General features: G+C 37.4%; 1 protein-coding gene across 2 annotated transcripts in view; it reads left to right on the top strand.

Moving 5' to 3' along the window:
• Positions 1–21,578, top strand: part of acsf3 (acyl-CoA synthetase family member 3) — a 68,471-nt gene extending 46,893 nt beyond the window's left edge. Inside the window, exons 8-10 of one of the 2 annotated variants that reach the window (XM_067401560.1) lie at positions 13,120–13,254; positions 13,332–13,443; positions 21,145–21,578. In XM_067401560.1, the coding sequence (XP_067257661.1) occupies positions 13,120–13,254; positions 13,332–13,443; positions 21,145–21,271 (374 nt within the window). In that variant the 3' untranslated portion in view covers positions 21,272–21,578. Of the gene's footprint in view, positions 1–13,096; positions 13,255–13,331; positions 13,444–21,144 lie in introns of those variants that run through there. The other variant, XM_067401561.1, reaches the window with a different exon arrangement.
• Positions 21,579–21,979: the final 401 nt, after the last annotated feature.

Raw genomic sequence — 21,979 nt, 5'->3', positions numbered from 1 at the left:
TACACCCAGTGCAATGTTTCATGGTCAGACCTGCTCTCAAAATACGATAATGCTTACAATGAGTACAATCGCTGAGGATTTAAGAATCCTCCAGAGCTGAAATTCAGATAATGGGTGTTTAGTTTCTGACACACTCTGTAAACGGACACAACAGACTGGGCCGTCTGGCCAATCAGAGCATAGTAGCTCGCAGAAAGGCAGGGCTTAGAGAGACTGAATCCTCGGACGAGTTATTTTCATACTCTTTGAGAAATGAGGCGATGTGCTTTGTATTTTATAAGAAACTTACAGGTGCCCTAGAATCAAAAATTGAATTTACCTCGGCATAGTTGAATAACAAGAGTTCAGTACATGGAAAAGACATACAGTGAGTCTCAAACTCCATTGTTTCCTCCTTCTTGTGTAAATCTAATTTGTTTAAAAGACCTCCGAAGAACAGGCGAATCTCAACATAACACCGACTGTTACGTAACAGTCGGGATCATTAATATGTATGACCCCAATATTTGCATATGCCAGCTCATGTTCAAGGCATTACACAAGGGCAGCCAGTATTAACGTCTGGATCTGTGCACAGCTGAATCATCTGACTAGGTAAGCGCGAGATTTAAAGGAGCCGCAGCCTGAATCGGTGCATAGTTAATGATGCCCCAAAATAGGCATTTAAAAAAAATTAATAAAAAAAAATCTATGGGGTATTTTGAGCTGAAACTTCACAGACACATTCAGGGACACCTTAGACTTACATTACATCTTGTAAAAACTGGTTCTAGGGCACCTTTAATGTTATTTGACCTTGAATGCATGTAAACATGTTGTAGGAGTCTCCAAAACAAAATTAGGAACCTTTAAAATAGCATAATTGGGGCACTTTAAAAAAATGAATGTCAGGATTTTCTAAAGACACACAGTCAGAAATTAGCAACGAAAAGACATGGACACAGTTATTTTTCCAGCTGACCTTGCACAATATTTATGGGAGGAGATAATAAAAATGAATCATGCAAGGTGATTTACTAAGGTATGTGCTAGTCAATTTACTGGTATTTGCGGCATTATTTAATGCATGTCTTAACCCGTATTGCACCAGTGTCGGTAGTAGATCAGTTTTCTCATCATATACATTGCACATCACCTAATTTCTCACAGTGTCTGAAACGGCTTGATCAAAGATTCGGTCTCTCTAAACCCCGCCTTTCCGAGAGCCTACTCTGCTCTGATTGGTCTGATGACCCAGTCTGTTGTGATTGGTGATCCGCAGCACGTGTCTGAAATGAAACGCCTCTTATCTGAATTTCAGCTCTGCACAGTTATACAAACAGTAATGAGACCGTCAGTTTTACCATATCAATTCGAGTAACAGTCTTTCATCGTCTCAGATACAACTACAGTGTTTGAGGGCGGGGCAAAGGAGAGGCTGTTTAGCCAATGAAGACCATAGACTGGCATTATGCAAATTAATTACAAACCTATGTAGACTGTAATTACTGACGACTCATTTCAGGCAGTTCAGAATCGCAATAATCTACTTTGATCTTTGAAACTTTGCAGACAAGCAGCTCTATTACATATGATGCATGAAAGGTAATATCCAAGTTTAAGTTTCTTTTCTATACCATCTGTCTTGTTAAAATTTGTGCTAAAAGCAGGAAAAAACAACTTGCCAATGGGGTATGAAAATAAACTCAAGACATTATGGAATAATTTCATTGTGTATTTGAATGCTACAGCTGAATATAGTTGAGAATCAAAACCTCCATGTTATTCTGAAGTCGAGCTGTTATCAGATGTGAGCTGCGCATTCAGTGCCATTAACATAAAGCCATTCCGCCCCCTCTCACTGAATCATATTAGACAAATAAGATCACTCACCCAAATGCAAAGCACTCGCTCGGGTATTAATTACCAAAATAAGACTACGGCTGTGTCCCAGTGGGCACACTATCTTTTCAAAATAGTATGCAAGATTAGAATTAGTGCATCCCAGTTCATAGTGTGTTAAAAACACAATGCCAAAGATGCCTGGATGATATGCTATTTCTGGTGGACCTAATATTACCCACAATCCTGAAGAGGAAGAGTTTGTTTTAGAGACACACAGGGTTTGTAGAAACTATTTTTAAACTTTGCATATGTTTTTCATCTGCATTCAGTATAGGACTGTCCTGTTTGATTCATAGATACAGTAGGATCACATACAGACTTTTCTTCTGGGGGTTTGTTAGACTAGTTGCATAATTTCTGTTTAAATGTTAATGAAACCAGTTGTGGTGCACATCCCTAATGTGAATGCAAAGAAAACTGGATCCTTTTTCACTTGGTTTACATTTTGGTCAACTTAAAAATGTACAAGTCTGATTCTTGTGTAATAGAAGTATGTTAATTGTGATGCAGCTTGTGAGTTTTTATTTTAGAAGATTGTGTTATTTTACAAGATGCATAACAGCGCCTCCTACTGTATAACAGTGAAACAGTGAAGTCGTCAATGGTGGTGAAAGAGTTAAGGTTAATAAATGTCATTTGTGTTTTGTCAGTGCTTGTCTGTTATTCGTCCTCATTAGGCTCTCTGTGGAGCTAGAAGTGTTATAATGCTCTAAAATCCTTGCATTAATATTCATGTAGCTGTGAGTGTTTACTGTATATCTGGTTACTCAACAGAGATCACTTTCCATCAAGCCACACTTAATCTACAACTTGTGCTCATATTGGAGGAAGACAACACTTTATATGCTGACTGTCAACATTATCCTTCATTGATCTAGTCATTGATGTTTTTGTTTCTTCTTCATCTCAAAGAGCATTGCGGTGCTTGCCGATCACAAACAAATCTTGCTCTATATAAAAAAAATACGCTGTTACTGCAATAATATGCCTTAGTAAGATGATATTTAAATGCTTAGTTTTATGATCAAATCTCTGTAGTTTTAAAACATATAATGCAATACAATGAGAGTTGAGAGATGTACAAATATTCCTGATTTTTCTAAAAAATGAAATAACTGCAAAGATGAATTGCCGCAGTCAGTAAGTGTTCAATCTGAAATATTACTAACAATATAAATGTTATTCTTGCGTTTACTTTATAAAAATCAGTAAAGATTTCAAAAGACACATGAACCACGATCTGAACTTCTGCAATTATACTACATGCTAAAAAAAGAGTGAATTATCAGGCAAAGGGCTTGTGGAGGATTGAGTATAAAAGGATTTTCTGCAAAGTTTTGATCATGTTGATCATTTAAAAGCTATAGAAATTCATGTATCAAATATGATATAGAAGCTCGTTTCCAACACAGAATAAAAAAAAGATAATTGCGACATTTTATTTCACAATTGACTTTTTTTTTCTCAGAATTACATTATGTAAAATTACAATTCTGACTTTTTTTTGCATTTCTTACTTTATATCATGCAATTCAGACTTTATAATTTGCAATTCAGACTTTATAATTTGCAATTCTGACTTTATATCATGCAATTCTGACTTTATAACTAACAATTCTGACTTTATATCATGCAATTCAGACTTTATAACTAACAATTCTGACTTTATATCATGCAATTCAGACTTTATAACTAACAATTCTGACTTTATATCATGCAATTCAGACTTTATATCATGCAATTCAGACTTTATAACTAACAATTCTGACTTTATATCATGCAATTCAGACTTTATAACTAACAATTCTGACTTTATATCATGCAATTCAGACTTTATAATTTGCAATTCTGACTTTATAACTAACAATTCTGACTTTATATCATGTAATTCAGACTTTATAATGTGCAATTCTGACTTTATATCACGCAATTCTGACTTTATAATTTGCAATTCTGACTTTATATCACACAATTCAGACTTTATAATTTGCAATTCAGACTATATAATTTGCAATTCTTACTTTATATCTCGCAATTCTGACTTTATAACTAACAATTCTGACTTTATATCATGTAATTCAGACTTTATAACTAACAATTCTGACTTTATATCATGCAATTCAGACTTTATAACTAACAATTCTGACTTTATATCATGCAATTCAGACTTTATAACTAACAATTCTGACTTTATATCATGCAATTCAGACTTTATAACTAACAATTCTGACTTTATATCATGTAATTCAGACTTTATATCATGCAATTCTGACTTTATAATTTGCAATTCTGACTTTATCATGCAATTCAGACTTTATAACTAACAATTCTGACTTTATAATTTGCAATTCTGACTTTATATCATGCAATTCTGACTTTATAACTAACAATTCTGACTTTATAATTTGCAATTCTGACTTTATATCATGCAATTCTGACTTTATAATTTGCAATTCTGACTTTATATCTTGCAATTCAGACTTTATAACTAACAATTCTGACTTTATAACTAACAATTCTGACTTTATAATTTGCAATTCTGACTTTATATCTCGCAATTCAGACTTTATAACTAACAATTCTGACTTTATAACTAACAATTCTGACTTTATATCATGTAATTCAGACTTGATATCATGCAATTCTGGCTTTATGATGCAATACTGTGGGGAAAAAAGAGAAATGTGTGATAAAAAGTCACAATTACCTTTTTTATTTTTTATTCAGTGGTGGAAACAAGCTTTCATAGTATCATTATTTCTCTTTTAAATTTCTCAGTTCTCAGAGGCTCAGTTCAAGAGTCACAAACCCAGATATCTTAAAGCAGTGTGTTTGTAAGGAAGAGCCTATGTTCCTCACCTCAGTTTTGCTTTCATGGCTGTCAGAGAATATAGAGTCATTCACACATGTTCAGGAGGAGCAGTGGAGCTCACAGCTTGTCAGAGCGCTGTGTTTGTTCACTGATGTGTAAGTGTGCTGGACGTGAAACATGGCCTCTGTCACACTGCCCTTTCCAGAGCTGTCAGCCCCCCTTCAGCCTCTCGTGCAAGCATATGTGTGTATGATGTGTGTGTGTGTGTGTGTGTTTTATTTGTTTACACCCTGAGCTCCCAGCAAAACAGCCTATTTATGTTTGTTTAAGTGTTGACATGTGCAAGCAGCTTTCTACGGAAGCTTGTTTCCACCACGAAATAAAACCATAGTCTCGATAATCTCGCAATTCTGACTTTTCCCTGTTTTTTCTCGCAATTCTGAAGAGATATAAACATGCAATTCTGACTTTATAACAATCAATTGTGAGTTTATATCTCACAATTTTGATTTTATTAATCACAAATGCACATTTATATCACATAATTCTGAATTTATAACACACAATTGCAAGTTTATATCATGTAATTCGGACTTTATAATGCAATTGCGTGTTCATATCACTTAATTCTGACTTTAAAAGATGCAATTGTGAGTTTATATCACACAATTCGGAATTTATAACACATTTGTGAGTTTATATCATGTAATTGTGAGAAAAAAAGTCAGAATTCTGAGATAAAAAGCCTTTTTTATTCAGTGGCAGAAACAAGCTTCCATAGCTTTCAGATTTGTGTTTGTTGGCTTTTTGTGTGTCGTGTTAAATCAAATATTTACACAAATCTAAACCAAACAGCAATGCTCCTTTGTCACCAAACCTCAGCTCACCATCTGAATTGACACTGTATGTGGAAATAGTGTGAAGGATGACTTCACTTTAAATGCACGAGTCGTCTTTGGGATGCTTTCTCCTCATTGCATCATGTGTTCGTGCTTGTTTAGCATGCAACATGGCTGTGTTCGCTTAAACACCTCAGCCAGAGAGTGAGGAAAAAAACCAACTCGTGCAATAAAGCTTCTTATCATTTTAATTAGGAAAGCTGCTGGGCCGTAGCGCTTCTGCAGTGACTCCAGTAGACTGATGCCTTCGCTGCCACTGCGTTTATGCAGCGGTTCATATTAGTGTTCGCACAATTACTCATTTTACTATTCGTCCAGAAAAGTTGCCGGGTCATTGTTTACTTCATGTCAGTGACTCACAACATGCCGTGCAGCATCTGAGGTCTTTGCCGTTCAACGTTGTTTACAAGGTTTTGTTTTCTTCAAAGCAATATGAAGAACTGTTGTACTGTAATTCTGTACCAGCCAGTGCAATACTGCAGAAATGGAAACCAAACAATGTTTATCGTTTGACGTTTAGGACAAAAACTCTTTTTTGTGGAAGAGGTAGCTTTCAGCTGTTGTTGTTTATTCATATCCACACCAACACCATCCTTCTTTTGCAAAGAAAACCCCTGACATGAGGATTTAATACTTTCTGTGACCTTTGATCCCTCCCCAGGGGCATTACGGATTCTTAAAGAGGATGAAAACCTCTGTAAATTCTCTCCCCTCACACACCAACAGCTTATCTATCCCCATGTCAAACATGTTCCTGGTTCATTTCCATGAGAAGGAAGCTGTGCCGCTGTGACCAAATTACACCTTGCGTTTGCGGATGGGGTTATTTTAAAGAGGGACGGGGCGAGTGTAAATACACTCTTACTGCTGTTAACACCCAGCCACTTTTCCCCACCGCCCCCATCCCTCGCTCTCTCTCTCTCTCTCTCCGTCTCCTTCCACCCACCCGCTTCTCCTTCACCTCACCCCAGCCTATCACTGTGGAGCAGTGGTCTGTGAAGAAATTCCCAATATCTAAATTTACACACTGTATCAATCTTGTTTAATAGACTGGAAAGCTTATTGCTCCAGTGCTGGGCGGCAAGAGAGGGCAGCGCTGATAAATTGCGCCGTCCCTGCGACAGCCGCCCATGATGTATAATGAAATATTTATGATTTATCCCAGCTAATAAACTGAAATGAAGAGCCTGATGTATGGGAACAGATGGGCCCTCTATTGATGCCGTGCTCCTCGCTGGAGATGGAGAGAGAGAGGGATGAGGGAGAGAGTCAAAGAGGAAAAAAAGATGAAATGCTGTACGTTTTAGAGCTTTATTGAGAATTACAGAAAAGGCGGTTGTTTTATATGTGCACTTCGTATACAAAAATCTTTATGTTGTGCCAACTGATACATACTGGACTTATATTGACACCTATCAACATACAAAAGTTTTCAGTTATGGATACCACTGTAGAAATGCGCTATTCACATCAGCCATGACTCATTTATTTCTTTTGGAGATGCACGATATATCGGCCACCATATCGGTATCGGCCAAGATTTTCATATCAGTGCATCCCTAATTCCTTTATAACATTAAGATATTTATTTATTTATTTTTCAGTTACGGATACCACTATAGAAATGCGCTATTTACATTACATCAGCCATGATTTATTTATTCCTTTTGGAGATACCACCATATCGGTATCGGCCAAAATTTTCATATCGGTGCATCCCTTATTCCTTTATAACATTAGTCTATTTATTTATTTATTTTCAGTTACAGATACCACTGTAGAAATGTGCTATTCACATCAGCCATGATTTATTTATTCCTTTTACAGATGCATGACATATCGGCCACCATATCGGTTTCAGCCGAATAAGAAAATTCGGCCGATATATCAAAGACGATAAATAATGGATTATTTCTTTCAGCTGAGACACTTCAGATGCACACTGTTCACCATGATGGCTTGAATTGCTTGAAATATGACTGGAGTCTCTTCAAAAAGAAAAATACAGTTCAATTCAACATGTGCAATGCAAGTCTGTCATATAGACTACATAAAGTTATAATGAGAATATTATAATTGTGTGCTTGGGACATGGCTTTTAATGGTGAGACTTTTGTTTTTGTAATCAGGCTCTCAAAATTTAGATAAAAATTTGAATTTTTATATGATTTTTTTAAATATAATTTTTAGATAAGATTTATCAGCCAATATATCGGTTATCGGCTTTTAAATATAAAGAATTATCGGTTATCGGTATCGGTCAAAATGTCCATATTAGTACATCCTTTATAACAGCGGTGTATTTCTGAGGTTAAAGGATTAGTTCACTTTCAGATAAAAAATTCCTGATAATTTACTCACCCCCATGTCATCCAAGATGTTCATGTCTTTCTTTCTTCAGTCGAAAAGAAATGAAGGTTTGTGATGAAAACATTCCAGGATTATTCTCCTTATAGTGGACTTCAATGGACTCTAAACGGTTGAAGGTCAAAATTACAGTTTCAATGCAGCTTCAAAAGGCTTTACACGATACCAGACAAGGAATAAGAGTCTTATCTAGTCATTTTCTAAAAAAAAATACAAATGTAGAAATGTTAAGTCCCAGACACACCAAACCAACCAAAGTTGCACTTCAACGCACCACAAAGACTACAGCCACAAGCATGTATATTCGGCACCTATGTGGGGTAATAACACACCAGCATGTGACAGTAGTCAGTATTCATCATTCAAACACACCAGTCTTGCTCGAGCTCATCATTTGCTTGTGTTCATCACTTCCCTTGTTCTTCTTGTGTACTGGTTTGCTGGTAGTCAATCAGAGCGATCTCTCTCACCAGCAGACTCCGCCATTTCAACATGCTCAATTGGCCGAAAAGCAACTAGTGCCAACAGTGCGGAACGCACAGCAAAAACGAAGCTGACAGACACTCAGCGACGGCCTGACACTGCCAAAGCCTTAACTTTCAAAGTGAGATTTGAACTCCCACTGCCTATTTTAGCACCTCAGTTTAATGAGTTGAAACAATTATGAATGAAACTAGACATTTCTAGATGAAATGTAAGTGGTATTTACCTGTGCAAAACTCACTCTGGTGCCAAGGTGTTGCTATGAGATTTATAGGGGATGGTTTTTAAGAGGTAACTTACTAGAAAAGGGTCAAAAGTCTTTGTGTTTTGCCCCTAGATTTTAATCTTAAAGGGTTAGTTCACCCAAAAATGAAAATTCTGCCATATTTACTCACCCTCATGTTGTTTTAAACCCGCAAGACTTTCATTCATCTTCGGAACACAAAAAAAGATTTTTTTGTAATGACGTGAGTGCAAAAAAACATAATTTACCACTTTATTTACAAAAAATTAATCCCCAACATGCGTTCACGCAACAACTGCTCTTCCATCAACACAAGCCCGTCATGGTGCTCTCATGAACGCGAGTTGGAGATTAATATTTTGAATGTGCAAACAAAGCACTCGTGTCACTTCATAACGTTGTGGTTAAACCACTGGAGTCACATGGATTACTAAAATGATGTCTTTACTACCTTTATGGGGCTTGAAAGTGGTAGTTCTGAAGGCTGTCAATGGAGGGACAGAAATCTTACAAATTTTATTAAAAAGGTCTTCATTTGTGTTCCAATATGAAGGTCTTACGGGTGTTGAACGACATGAGGGTGAGTAATTAACGACAGAATTTTCATTTGTAGTTGAACTAAACCAATAATATTAATCATGGTGTTTCCTATAAGAAGGGAATGGAAGCATTGCAGCAATAAAGAATGGAAGCTAATTAGAGTTTTTAGGTGCTGATGTATTGACTGACCATGTGGACGTGATTCCCATCTCACCCATCAATTGTCTTTCATCTCCCACCAGTCACAGCTTATGTCCAGTTGCCCCTGCCCTGCCAACTTAACCTCCCCTCTCACACACACACACTATAACCCATGACATATCGTCCTTAACCTTCACACAGCTCACACACATGCTCTCTCGTTTCTCAACTCCCCTTCACCACAGCTGGGGCTTAGCACTCAATAATGATCCACGCTGGACATCCAACACCTTTGCCCAATGTTCTTTCCTCCTTTTCTTTCACACTCAGTCACTCACCTGCTATGACCTATTTCCTGTCGGCTTCATGGTCCTGCCCCAGCTGAGCCCCAACACTCGATGAGTAGTCTCTTTGTCTTCAGTCTGTTAAAGAGATTGGAAGACTGTCTGGCTAGTGATGGCTTGTACTTTTCAGACTCAGATTGAAATCTTTGGCCTCTCATCAAGGTGTCTGTTAAACTGGAGGATAACACCTTGTCCTAACCAGGCATGTCATGATAAAGCGAAAAAGCTGAATTTTCCATCTTGATCTGAGATTCACAAGCCATGCACAACTTTGTCGGTTGCTTGGTTTAATTTCCCCTAAGAGAATATATTACATAGTATGCAAAAAGAAATATGGCAAATTAGTCTGAATATATGCGGTATTCATAAAACAATTGGTTCAGCCGGGATTTTGTAGTGTGCATCTGATGGACACTTTTCTCTCTCATGAGGCTACGGGAGAGTATGGACTCTGTTGTGATGGCCACACCATTAAAGGGATAGTTCTCCCAAAAATGAAAATTATGATTTACTCACCCTCAAGCCATCCTACATAGTGTATATGACTATCTTCTTTCAGATGAACACAATCAGAATTATATTAAAAAATATCCTGGCTCTTCCAAGCTTTATAATGAGTGCTCCTGATTTTGAAGTCCAAAAAAGTCTGTCCATCCATCATAAAGATAATCCATATGACTCCAGTGGGTTAATAAAGGCCTTCTGAAGAGAAGCGATGGGGTTTTGTAAAAAAAAATCCATATTTAAAACTTTATAAACTAAAATGACTAGCATTCGTCAGACAGCCTACGCAAACCGAGTTATGGCAGAAAAGTAACCCCTGACCCGATGCATGACATACTGATGAACTCGGAAGCACGGAGGAGAGAGCAAAACCAAACACCGGTCTCGAATTAGAATCTAAAAGGAGAATTTGTAAAAAAGAAATGTAATTTTATCAACTACATTTGAAGAGTTTGGTTCCAAAACGCAATAAACACCATTTTCAATAAATTTAGTTTTGTATCAGTATTGTATCTGGTCGGTATTGAAAAGTCATTTATTAATTTTGCGCAAAATGCGATATCCGTCATGTTATTCTGTCATGTTTTCTCCCTCTCTTCCCAAAACGTGACAAACGCCAGTCTCCTTTTTCTGCAGAACACAATATATTTGCTCTCAACCAATCACAGCGCACCATTCCATGCACTGTAAACATTGAAGGATTCTTTAAAAGCCGTTTTTAATACCAGTGTACTCAGCAAATGTGTTTATTTAACCGTGCGGTGGCGCCAGATACTCTTTAATCGGTAATGATAAATAATTCATAACATTAACATTAAGATGACCATTTTGGGAGCGAAGGCTGAATGTATTTTTAGTCAAATGCCTGAATATAAGATAAATATTGGCAAAGTTTGGACTCTGTCATATATGTGAATCAACTTACTTTGTTGTGTATTTTCAATTTGAAAAATAACTTTTATATTGATGGATTAATCGCAAAAGTGTCATGTGAAAGATTGAAACAGAAAATAGTGGTTTTCATCTTGCCACTTTCTTGGTAAAGAAAACACATTTTTACTCAAAATAATCAAAATGGAGCTATTGTGTTTTGAAACCAAACTTTTCATTTTTTCACGGACGAAAACGAGATGATGACTAAATAAAAATGCGTTTTGAATGACTAAAACTATGACTAAAATCCACTCTAATTTTCGTCAAACAATTAAAAATGAGATGAAAATTATAGAGAGGGACGATTTGGGAAGATATCCAGTCAGGACTGCTGTCCGTTGTGGAAGATGCGCACATTTGAAGTGTAACGCGCTGATCTAACCGCGGGAAATGTGGCGCTGTTGCGCCCTCTACAGGCTCGCCCAGCAGCACTTCAGACTGCTTCACATTTAATGAAAAGCGCACATTTATGCTAAGCGATTGCTTACAAGCTAATTATGACAATGTTTACTACACAATGTTTATATGGTAGTATGTTTTAGACGGTTGTAAGAATGCATATTTTATTATCCCTCACCTGAACTTAAATGAGCAGCTGCAACTACAGTACAGACCGCAGGCATTTCAGAACAAGAGTATTTCGGGATGGTTTATTATTATTATTTATTATTATTGTTAATTTAATTTCTGTTTAATTCATAGTAAACTACTGTATCTTCTGTCACAGGAAGGAAAGACTAAGAACATTATTCAATATATTTTACAAGTATAAGAGTTATTATATTTAACTAAACCTAAAACCATAAAAAAATGTTCATTACTTGAAATAAACGTTAACTGAAATAGATAATAAATACATAAAAAATTTTTAACTTTTTTATTTCTTCTGGTTTCCAAGCTTTAGCTTAACCTGATGTACTATAATAACTAAAACAGAAATAAAAAACTATGTAGACATTAAAAAGCAAAACCTGAAATTAAATGACAAGTACTGAATTGAGCTCTCTTTCGTCTTTTTGCACTTGAACAGTCAAAAACTGTCCGCTTTGGCAAGTACAGTTGGTTGGAGAATATCAGATGTATATCAGTGTGTTGCATCTGTGTATTGTTAGAGAAATGCTTATTTAATGCATTACAATTGAACTAAATTACATTTTAGTTGACTAAATCTACGGTAGATTTAGTCGACTAAAACTAGACTAAAACTGAAACAATTTCCGATGACTAAAATATGACAAATTATTTTAATCAAAAGACTATAACTAAAACTAAATCAAAATTTGCTGTCAAAATTAACACTGCTGAGGATTTTGATATAAGAGCAGAGGAGCTTGAGTTTGTTGTTTTGCCGTAACTCGACTTGCGTAGACCATCTGCCGGAAGCTAGTTATTATAGTTTTATAAACTTTTAAAGCACCCTTCTGAAACCTAAAATGACAAACAGGACACCATACGGTCTTGTGGACTTAACAGACACGAGCAATCCACAAGACAGCAAGTGCACATGAAGTTTGCCATTTCGGGCAGGGCCTTCAGCTTCACATATCTGTACATCAAACATCAAATAAGTTTGGATTGGCTTTGATTTTGTCTCTTTGTAGCACCATTTCGCTTTCAATTAGGAAAGCTGATGCCAGAAACTTGCACCTGTTTTGCACTGTTGGCTGTGCTGATGGCTGTAGTGTGTTTGTGTGTTATGGGGTGGTAATTAAGCAGTCTCCAGCTGAGCAGCTCTGTGCAATTGGTTTTTAAGATTGCAAGCAGAAGATCTTGAGCCTGACTACAGGCTATTATTAAAGCTCAGAAGAGGACAACTTACTGCAACCACACACACACACACACACACAACCTTCATAGCCTTATTACTGCCTCCTTCCACAGCTGTAGTGGGAGGATGTAGACTATACAACCATTTTCATGGACAGACCTCCATTAAACTGTGTAGAGGCTCTCTGGTTGCTCTTTCAGGTGACACCGCTCTCTACAGAGATGGCGTGTACTGGATCTTGGGCCGCACTTCAGTGGATATCATCAAGAGCGGAGGATACAAGGTCAGTGCGCTAGATGTGGAGAGACATCTGCTAGCCCACCCGGATATCACAGGTACATGCACATTCATGCAACATACACATGCACTTATGGACTGCATATGCACTGTCTACGCACCTTCTTTTCTTTAGATGTGGCTGTGATTGGTGCTCCAGATGCCGTCTGGGGTCAGAAGGTCACTGCAGTTGTGCAGCTGAGGAAGGGGACGACCATGTCTCTGTCACAGCTGAAGGCCTGGGCCAGGTAACTCACCGCCTCACTGAGCCAGACTATCAGCAAACAGTTTGATCCACATTGCAATTTATTCTGGCCAAGAAGCACCCACTAAGGGGTTGTTCACACAGAACACATTCCTGCATTTAAAAATGTAAGACGTACTGAGAAAGAGTAAAAAAGCAGAACAGAATGATGTAATATAAGTCTCTGGTGTCCCCAGAATGTGTCTGTGAAGTTTCAGCTCAAAATCCCCCACAGATCATTTATTATAGCTTGTCAAATTTGCCCCTATTTGGGTGTGAGCAAAAACACGCCATTTTTGTGTGTGTCCCTTTAAATGCAAATGAGCTGCTGCTCCCTTTCCAGAAGAGGGCGGAGCTTTAACAGCTCAACAACAACAACAAAGCTGGAGAATCTCACGCAGCCAAAATGATGAAAGTGTTCAGCCTTACATTGTTCGACACTGATGGAGAGACTCAGGAAGAAGTTACAACTTACTAGGATGTGCCATCTTCTGTTTGTGCTAGCATAAAGTAATAGAGCGTATGGAGGCTAAGGGAAAGCACATGGAAAGTGGAGCTGCCTGAACTGAAAAAACACATTGCATTACTTAAAAATCCTTACATTTTCTTCATCTGCAGCTTTACCTCATTTGCTAAAACAAAATGGCGGTGCTGTTGGTGGAAATGCGCAATAAGGCGATCTTATTATAATATTACCGCCCCTTTATCTGCACGTCTTGCATCACTAGGGGAGCGTTGTTTTTTCACATGCTTACAGAGAAAGGCTTGCCAAAACAGTTTTTCACGTTGGGTTGGTAGATGCACCGCCGACCTGATTATAGCGCTTAAACATGGAAAAAGTCAGATTTTCATATGTCCCCTTGAAAGGTACTTTAAAAAAAATAATAATAATTGCTGAAATATGAGTGGTATAATTCAAAGTATCCAGAAACTATACATTTCTCCTCTCATATGTTGATGTGTATTTGCAACTTCATATATATTTGTTGTAAACACACATTTGCAATACATGCCCCTCACCCCAGTTTCGCCTGATTGGTAAAAATTTTGAATTGGGGGACGCATAACACTTAAGGTACGTATACACAACAACAATATGCTAAAAACTGAAAAGTTTTTCCTTTGTACAAACGACAACCTTGTCAAAACGATCCCTGCGGAAATGACTAAAAACGCTGTATTCTGCTGCCAGGCCAGTAGGTGGCGATGCCACTCAAGTCAAGTCAAATTTATTTATATAGCACTTTTACAATTGGTATTTGTTTCAAAGCAGATTTACATATTAGAAGCACAGAAAAAAGGGAAGTGGTTAAAAATAAGCTGTACAAACAAGCGTGGTAATATGTAACATATACAAGATGGTGCTACATTAAAGGGATAGTTCCCCCAAAAATGAAAATTTGATGTTTATCTGCTTACCCCCAGGGCATCCAAGATGTAGATGACTTTTTTTCTCCAGTCGAACACAAATGATGATTTTTAACTGCAACCGCTGCCGTCTGTCAGTCAAATAATAGCAGTAGATGGGAACTTCAACTATAACAGTAAATAAAACTTGCTTAGACAAATCAAAATTAAACCCTGCGGCTCGTGACGGCACAATGATGTCCTAAGACACAAAACGATCGGTTTGTGCGAGAAACCGAACAGTATTTATATAATTTTTACCTCTAATACACCACTATGTCCAACTTCGTTCAGCTTCCTGTTAGTGAGGTCAAAAAACGCGTTGTGATGACGGAAGTGATGTCTCGCCCATATACATCACTTCCGTTGTCAGAGCGCGATCCGACCTCACTAGCCGGAAGCTGAACGAAGTTGGACATAGTGGTGTATTAGAGGTAAAAAATGATATAAATACTGTTCGGTTTCTCGCACAAACCGATCGTTTCGTGTCTTAGGACATCATTGTGCCGTCATGAGCCGCAGGGTTTCATTTGGACTTGTCTATGGAAGTTTTTTCGACTCTTATTGTTCAAGTTCCCAATCACTGCTATTATTTGACTGACAGACGGCAGCGGTTGCAGTTAAAAATCATAATTTGCGTTCAACTGAAGAAAAAAAGTCATCTACATCTTGGATGCCCTGGGGGTAAGCAGATAAACATCAAATTTTCATTTTTGGGGGAACTATCCCTTTAAGCCAATGTCGGCTGACTCCCAGGGGTGGAAAAAACCCTCTAGGAGAAAAAAACAGTATGCTAGCACTGGGAAAAAAAGTCCTAGGAGGGAAAAAACCCCTTGGAAGATATATAATATATGTAAATGGATATGGAGATCAAAATCTGAATTATACATTTTTATTATAGAGATTAAAAATAGATTATATATAAATATATGTAAGCGGATACGAGGATTAAAAATCTGAATTATAGATGCAGCCAGAACTGGATCTATAGGCCCATTGTCTCCTGGGCTACGTTGTAGCCACATGTCACTCTGTAAAGAAAAACTACGCGCCTATAGACTGACGTCAACGTTTTCACAAATTCGTGTTTTTGTAGTTTACACGGAGATAACGACATCACTTTCAAAAACTTGCACTTTCAAAAACGTTTTCAAAAGTTTGCGTTTTCAGGCCCTCAAAATGGCATCGTCTTGTAAATTAATGGCCAAAATGCATAAAAGTTTTCCGTTTTTAGTTGAAAGCGGTGTTGTGTAAACGACCCCTTAGCTTAGCTCGTGAATATTAATAAAGTGACTACCCCAGTACTCCTAACTGATTGGCTAAAAGGCAAAATTTATTAAATAGATGGTAGGATTACCATTTATCGCAGGTGCATTTGAGAGATGACACTTCTTGTAATTTTTGCATGTACACTAGTATGCATTAGACATGCATTGGTGCTCTGTGGATGTGCTGTCTCAAACTGTACATCTACTGTATCTCTTACAGCTCCCCTAGAGGTCAGAATGTGATATGACAAGACAAGAATTTTCTAGTGTCAATCAGCATCTAGCAAGACACACTTGAACTTACTCAGAAAAAATAGGCAGGTGATGAAATGTTGCTGAAATGCACCGGCAGCCTTGTTGCGAGTAGTTTATTGTGGAGCACAGCGATGTGTTTGGAAGTGTTTTTTGGGCTTGCGTCAGCGTGCGTGTAGTAGCGTGTTGAGTCAGACGTCGAGATGGACTCCCTCGGGACACGCGTTAGACTCGAGAGGATTTTTAAAAGCCTCTGTATAAATAATAATACACACACATTCATGGATGAGAACTCATTTTGCAGCATGCTGCAAGAACAGATGTGTGTTTGGTGGCAGAAGAGGTGGAGAAAGAAAACCGGTGATGGTGAGAAGACAGAAACAGCGTCTGACGGGCTCTGTCTTAGCAGTGCCTGTTTATTTTATTCCTCATTCTCTCTCTCTTTTTAAATGTCACTTTTGTTGCAGAAATGTAGCATTTTTGCCTGAACGCCAGTTCTGTCAGGAGACACATGTCCCTTTACAGGAAGTAGCTCAGGGCTTTTTCTTTCTCTGTGTGTGTGTGAGCTCCATATGGTGTGGGGGTGTTCGCTGCTGGTGCAATGCTGCGTGTGTTTTTCGCGGCGGCCCTTCTGACCTGTCCCAGCCCCTCCAGCAAAGCCCAGCAAAGAGCAACATGCGCAGAGCAAGAGAGAGATGCTCACTCCCCAGTGCGTAACTCCAGCTGTCATCCCGTATAATCGTCACTCTATATATGTCATAAGGCGTAGAAAGACAGGATATGATGAGCTGAAAGTGACACACTGCACACAGACACACACGCAAAGAGAACGAGGTTACAGTAAAGAATAGAGTATTTGGGAGTGAGAAGGGTCATTCATAATCTGCAGGGAGAGAAAGCATTAGCAGAGAGACACCTTGCTGGAAGCGACTTGTATAAAAGAAAACAGAATAAAAAAATCTTTTCGCACTCTCAAAAAAACGTAAGATGATAAAGACGGCTCCAGGCCGGTAGACAAGCACAAGAGTCGGGCAAGAATGCAAAACATTTAATTAGCTCAGCGCTCTACTCTGCCTTTTAGTGTTTGTCTTTATTTCACGCTGATTTCATTGTTTGTGGAATTAATCGAATTCCATGTATCTCGCAGCGTTTAATACAACAGAAGAGGACGACGGCTGCTTTAAAAGATATGCAAAAGTTTTTTGTTTTTTTTATGTGTGTATTTCACTTGTGACGTTTCACATCTGCACAAAGTCATTAGAGTCTTTGCTTTGCCTGAAGACATTTTCACCACATGTTCCATTTAAAACACGCAGCATTAAATTATGACACATCTTTATTTTCTCCCACTTCCAGAGATTAATTTTGCAAAGCTAAAAGTATTTTTTAAAGATTTGTAAAAAATTATTTGTAAGGAAAACTCCATAAATGCATGGATGGCTCGCCAATCATTATTACATATTGGGGTCTTTAGTGACCCGGATCTATATCTAACACTGCCGCAATAGTATAAAACCCTCCTGATATTTTAATAACAATAAAGCAAATAAAGCATATTTCGTTACCTTTTGGAACTTAGAACGGTTCAATTTGAGCAGATTTAATTTTTTTACCATCATCAGAGCTCATTTCAAAGTACATTCAGCATCTGGCTCATATTCGTCATCTCAAACTCGTTTTCAACCTCTTCAAAATCAATATTTTGGTCGCTGACAGCTTCTTCACCAGATCTGCTATCAGTGATGCTAATATTTGATTGCGTACAGCAAATACTTTTCGTTTGTTTTATGCCTGTTGTAATTATGAGTGAAACATCAAGTCATCATTGTGTATCAGACATCGCCACCTTGTGGTATAAAGATGAATTGAGTCACCAGAGTTTCAATTGCTGCGCAAAAAAAAAACTATTTACACAAGGGGCCCTATTTTAATGATTTAAGCACATGGTTTGAAGCACATGGCGCAGGTGCACTGAGGGCGTGTCTGAAGTTGCCTCAAAATAGCAACACGCCAACAACGTCCCTGAACACACCTTGTTTTCAGACCGGCACGCCCATGGGCGAACAGATGGCCGCAAGTGCATTTGCTATTAAAACAACGTGGGCACTGGACGTGAAAATGATAACTGCGTCAGGCTGAAACTAGCAAAAAACACTTGTGTCGCGCCTGGCGTCGCATTTCACCGGGTGTATGATAGGGCCCTATTACATACATTGGGTCAATAGAGACCCTATACATTTTTTTTACAAAAAATAGGAAAACATGCATTCTTTTCTAATCGTATTATTTTTATTTTATATTATCTTTTTACGTTGAGGAATCCTAAGAAGGCTGATGTCTGTCTTCACATTCTCTTATCCGCATCGATAAAGACCTGGGGTCTCATTTATAAAACTTTGCGTAGATTTCATCCTAAAAGTGTACGTACGCGCAAAATTTAAATTCTGCGTACGCACAAAAAAATTCAGATTTATAAAACCATGCGTACGCCAGAACCAGCGCACAAATCCCTTTATAAATCCCAGTCAGCGGAAGATTGTGTGTACGTGCATCTCCACCCTGTCTCCTCCCCAAAATCACCATATATGGAGCTTACGACGCCTAGTTTTACTATGCATAACCTCATCTGCATATCATTTCCATGCACGTTCCCATCCACGTGACACTATGGTTAACACCGTCAAAGACATTAGAAAATATTAGATATGGACTATAAATGCAATTTGTGAAATACACTACAATGATAAAAAATCATCCAATATCCTCTTTATGTTTTAGAATAAATATATCAAAATATCCATTAAAACAAAATTGAATAAAATACTTAATATAGAGTTGATTTCCACTGGCCAAATAGTATTTTAATAGTTTAAAACAATTCAAATTAAATTTACGCAGTTTTGCTGATAAGGTGAACATATCTTTTAGGAAGTTTATAGGCTATTTTTAGTGAAACGTATAGGCCTACTTATTTATGTTCTCGCTAAAATATTTTGTCATAACATCTGCAGTTTAGTTTAAAGAGGAATTATTATGCTCCTATCACTCCTCGCTGTCATTAACGTAGCGTGTCACAGGAAAAGTGATCGAAAGTAGCACATCTACTATCTGAATTCATATCATTTTTGTGTAACTTCTCCGTGATGATTGCATAATGTAATTTCAGTGCTTATCGCCATTAGTGAAAATAGCCTAATATTAATGTGAATCAAAATTAAAATGTGAGTTTCCATGCAAGTTTAAATCATTATTTTATTAATTTAAACTGTTATTGTGAACATGCACTGTATTTATGATTGTGACTCATGATTAGGATTTGCGTGTAGGTGCGCACATTTTCCCGTCAAGTTTTTCTTTATAAATCCCACCTTTTGCGCAGGAACTGGCGTACGCATGATTTCCCGAAACCTTCTTAACTCTACGTCATTCTTAAATTATACCTTAAGCTGTACCTTAACGTTAATACGTGTTTCCCGAAATGTTCTTAGTAGACCTTCTGTAAGTCATACTTTCATAAGCTTGGTCTCGACCACTCTTAACTATTCCTTATCACTGTTGAAAGTCAATACGAATATAATTCACCCAGTGTTCAATTAGGATTATGGCAAAGAATAAAATGCAAAGATTCACTGCTAAATTCATTGCCCAATTTCTATATCCTAATTATTGTTTATATGTAATTCATTATTTCCAGGAGCTCATTGCTTCTACGTTCAGTTAAACTGCTAACAGTGATTGTAAATTAATTGCCTAATTTATTACATTATTTGCTAACTACATTCTTTAAATTGTAACATTGACATGCATTCTCTGTAAAGCTGCTTTGAAATGATATGTATCGTGAAAAGCGCTATACAAATAAATGTGACTTTAATTTAATTTAATTCAATTTAATGTAATTCAAATGTGCTTTAGCGCTGATCCAGATCGAGGCAGACACGTGTTTTTAACCCCATCAGGTTTATTTTAGGCTTCAGACATTTAAACACACATTTGAATTAAGTAGGCTACTGCATAAAAAAGACATTTATAGTTTGTTAAAATCAAATTCCATACACTGAAGCTGCAACAATAACCCTTTTAATGATATAATTTGACGAAATGTTTTATTCATATCAGACACACATTGTGTATGAAACAATAAAGTTTCCTCTATTCTTCTCCCAGTTCACCGCCACATACTTTTATGTATTTCCGGGAAGATTTCGTAAATCCGACAGATCTGAATTGCCGTGCAATAAGAGGCAACGTTATCAGGAAATTCAGCCCAGAAGGTATAAATATGAAGCATATTCTACACAAGTACATTAGTACTTTCAGCTGCACAAGCTTGATTTCATGTTTTTGTTTTGTTAACTCTGCAAGTGCGTGTTGCATTTTCAGCATTGTCACAAAGGGTGCTATTAGAGAAAACTTGATGAATGAAAGACGTGAGAGAAAGATTTTTCAAAAGGAATGATACTTAGATATGCAGCCTTCAATTGGGAAACACCCAAGGTGACAAGATCATTGATCGTCAAATAATTTATTCATTATTTCAAACATCGACTTTGCAATTAATTTTAGCTTCCGACGAGATTCAAATTCCTGTTTGACTTATTATTCTTGTAGTGCGTCTCCTATACAACATCGAAGTCTTAGCTAGGATGTATATCGCACCATCTGCCGTGGGCTGTATTGCCCAAGATCTCATTGGAGACAATCTAACAAAGACTAATTGCAGAAATACATGATTTCTTTATTTCATGAAGTTCTTCTCTTTTGGTTTCCCCTCTCAGAGAGCACATGGCTTCATACACCATTCCCGCAGGGCTGATCCTGGTGGAAAACATGCCCAGAAACCAGATGGGCAAGGTGAATAAGAAGGACCTTCTACGCCAGTTTTTCCCTGCTCAACCTGACTGAACCACGTCTGATCCGAGAGATGGGAGTCATTACCACAGACTGGAAAACTGTGTCCGGATCAGATCTTTGAAATGAAAAGAGAATGTGAAGTCTCCTCACTGGACAGTAGAGGGCAGCGTGAATGATTAGACTTAGCCATAATGTAAAGTACTGTATTGTTTTTAATATACTTGATTTTGTGGTGCTTTATGTAGCATGGAATAGAATGGAATTTTAAAAAAATGTGTGTTTTAAATTCAGACAGTGATAATAAACTGATTTGACTACTGTCTGTCTATTTAAAAAGAAGAAATTAAATATACTTTATGATGAAATTTTGAAATAAACTAATTTATTTTGATCAGTGATGTTGTTTTCATGTGATATCAAGTGTGTGTGTGTGTGTGTGTGTGCAGCTGTGTGTACACAGGTGTGCGGTCAGGCCTAAAGGCGGTGTGGGCTTGTGGGGAAGGAAGTGATTACGGCACAGATGTGTCCTCGCCTCTCTCGTCCCCTCTATTTCACTGATAGTAAATCTACAGATAAGGCCATTGTATTGGTTTGTGAGAGAACAAGTGTAGTGGTTTCTTGACCAATCGCAGTTAGGAGTCCCTTACTGTCTTATCCTGTATTTCAGTGCCATATACATTTATATATATAATAAATATAAATGGTTTCATAAAATAGATTTCTGTGAACGATGGTTTTATATGGATAATGTTTTCAAAA

Source organism: Chanodichthys erythropterus, chromosome 11 (assembly GCF_024489055.1).
Source record: "Chanodichthys erythropterus isolate Z2021 chromosome 11, ASM2448905v1, whole genome shotgun sequence".
Taxonomy (NCBI): domain Eukaryota; kingdom Metazoa; phylum Chordata; class Actinopteri; order Cypriniformes; family Xenocyprididae; genus Chanodichthys; species Chanodichthys erythropterus.
Note: the sequence above shows the minus strand (reverse complement) of the source record. Positions and strands in the feature narration are given on the sequence as shown.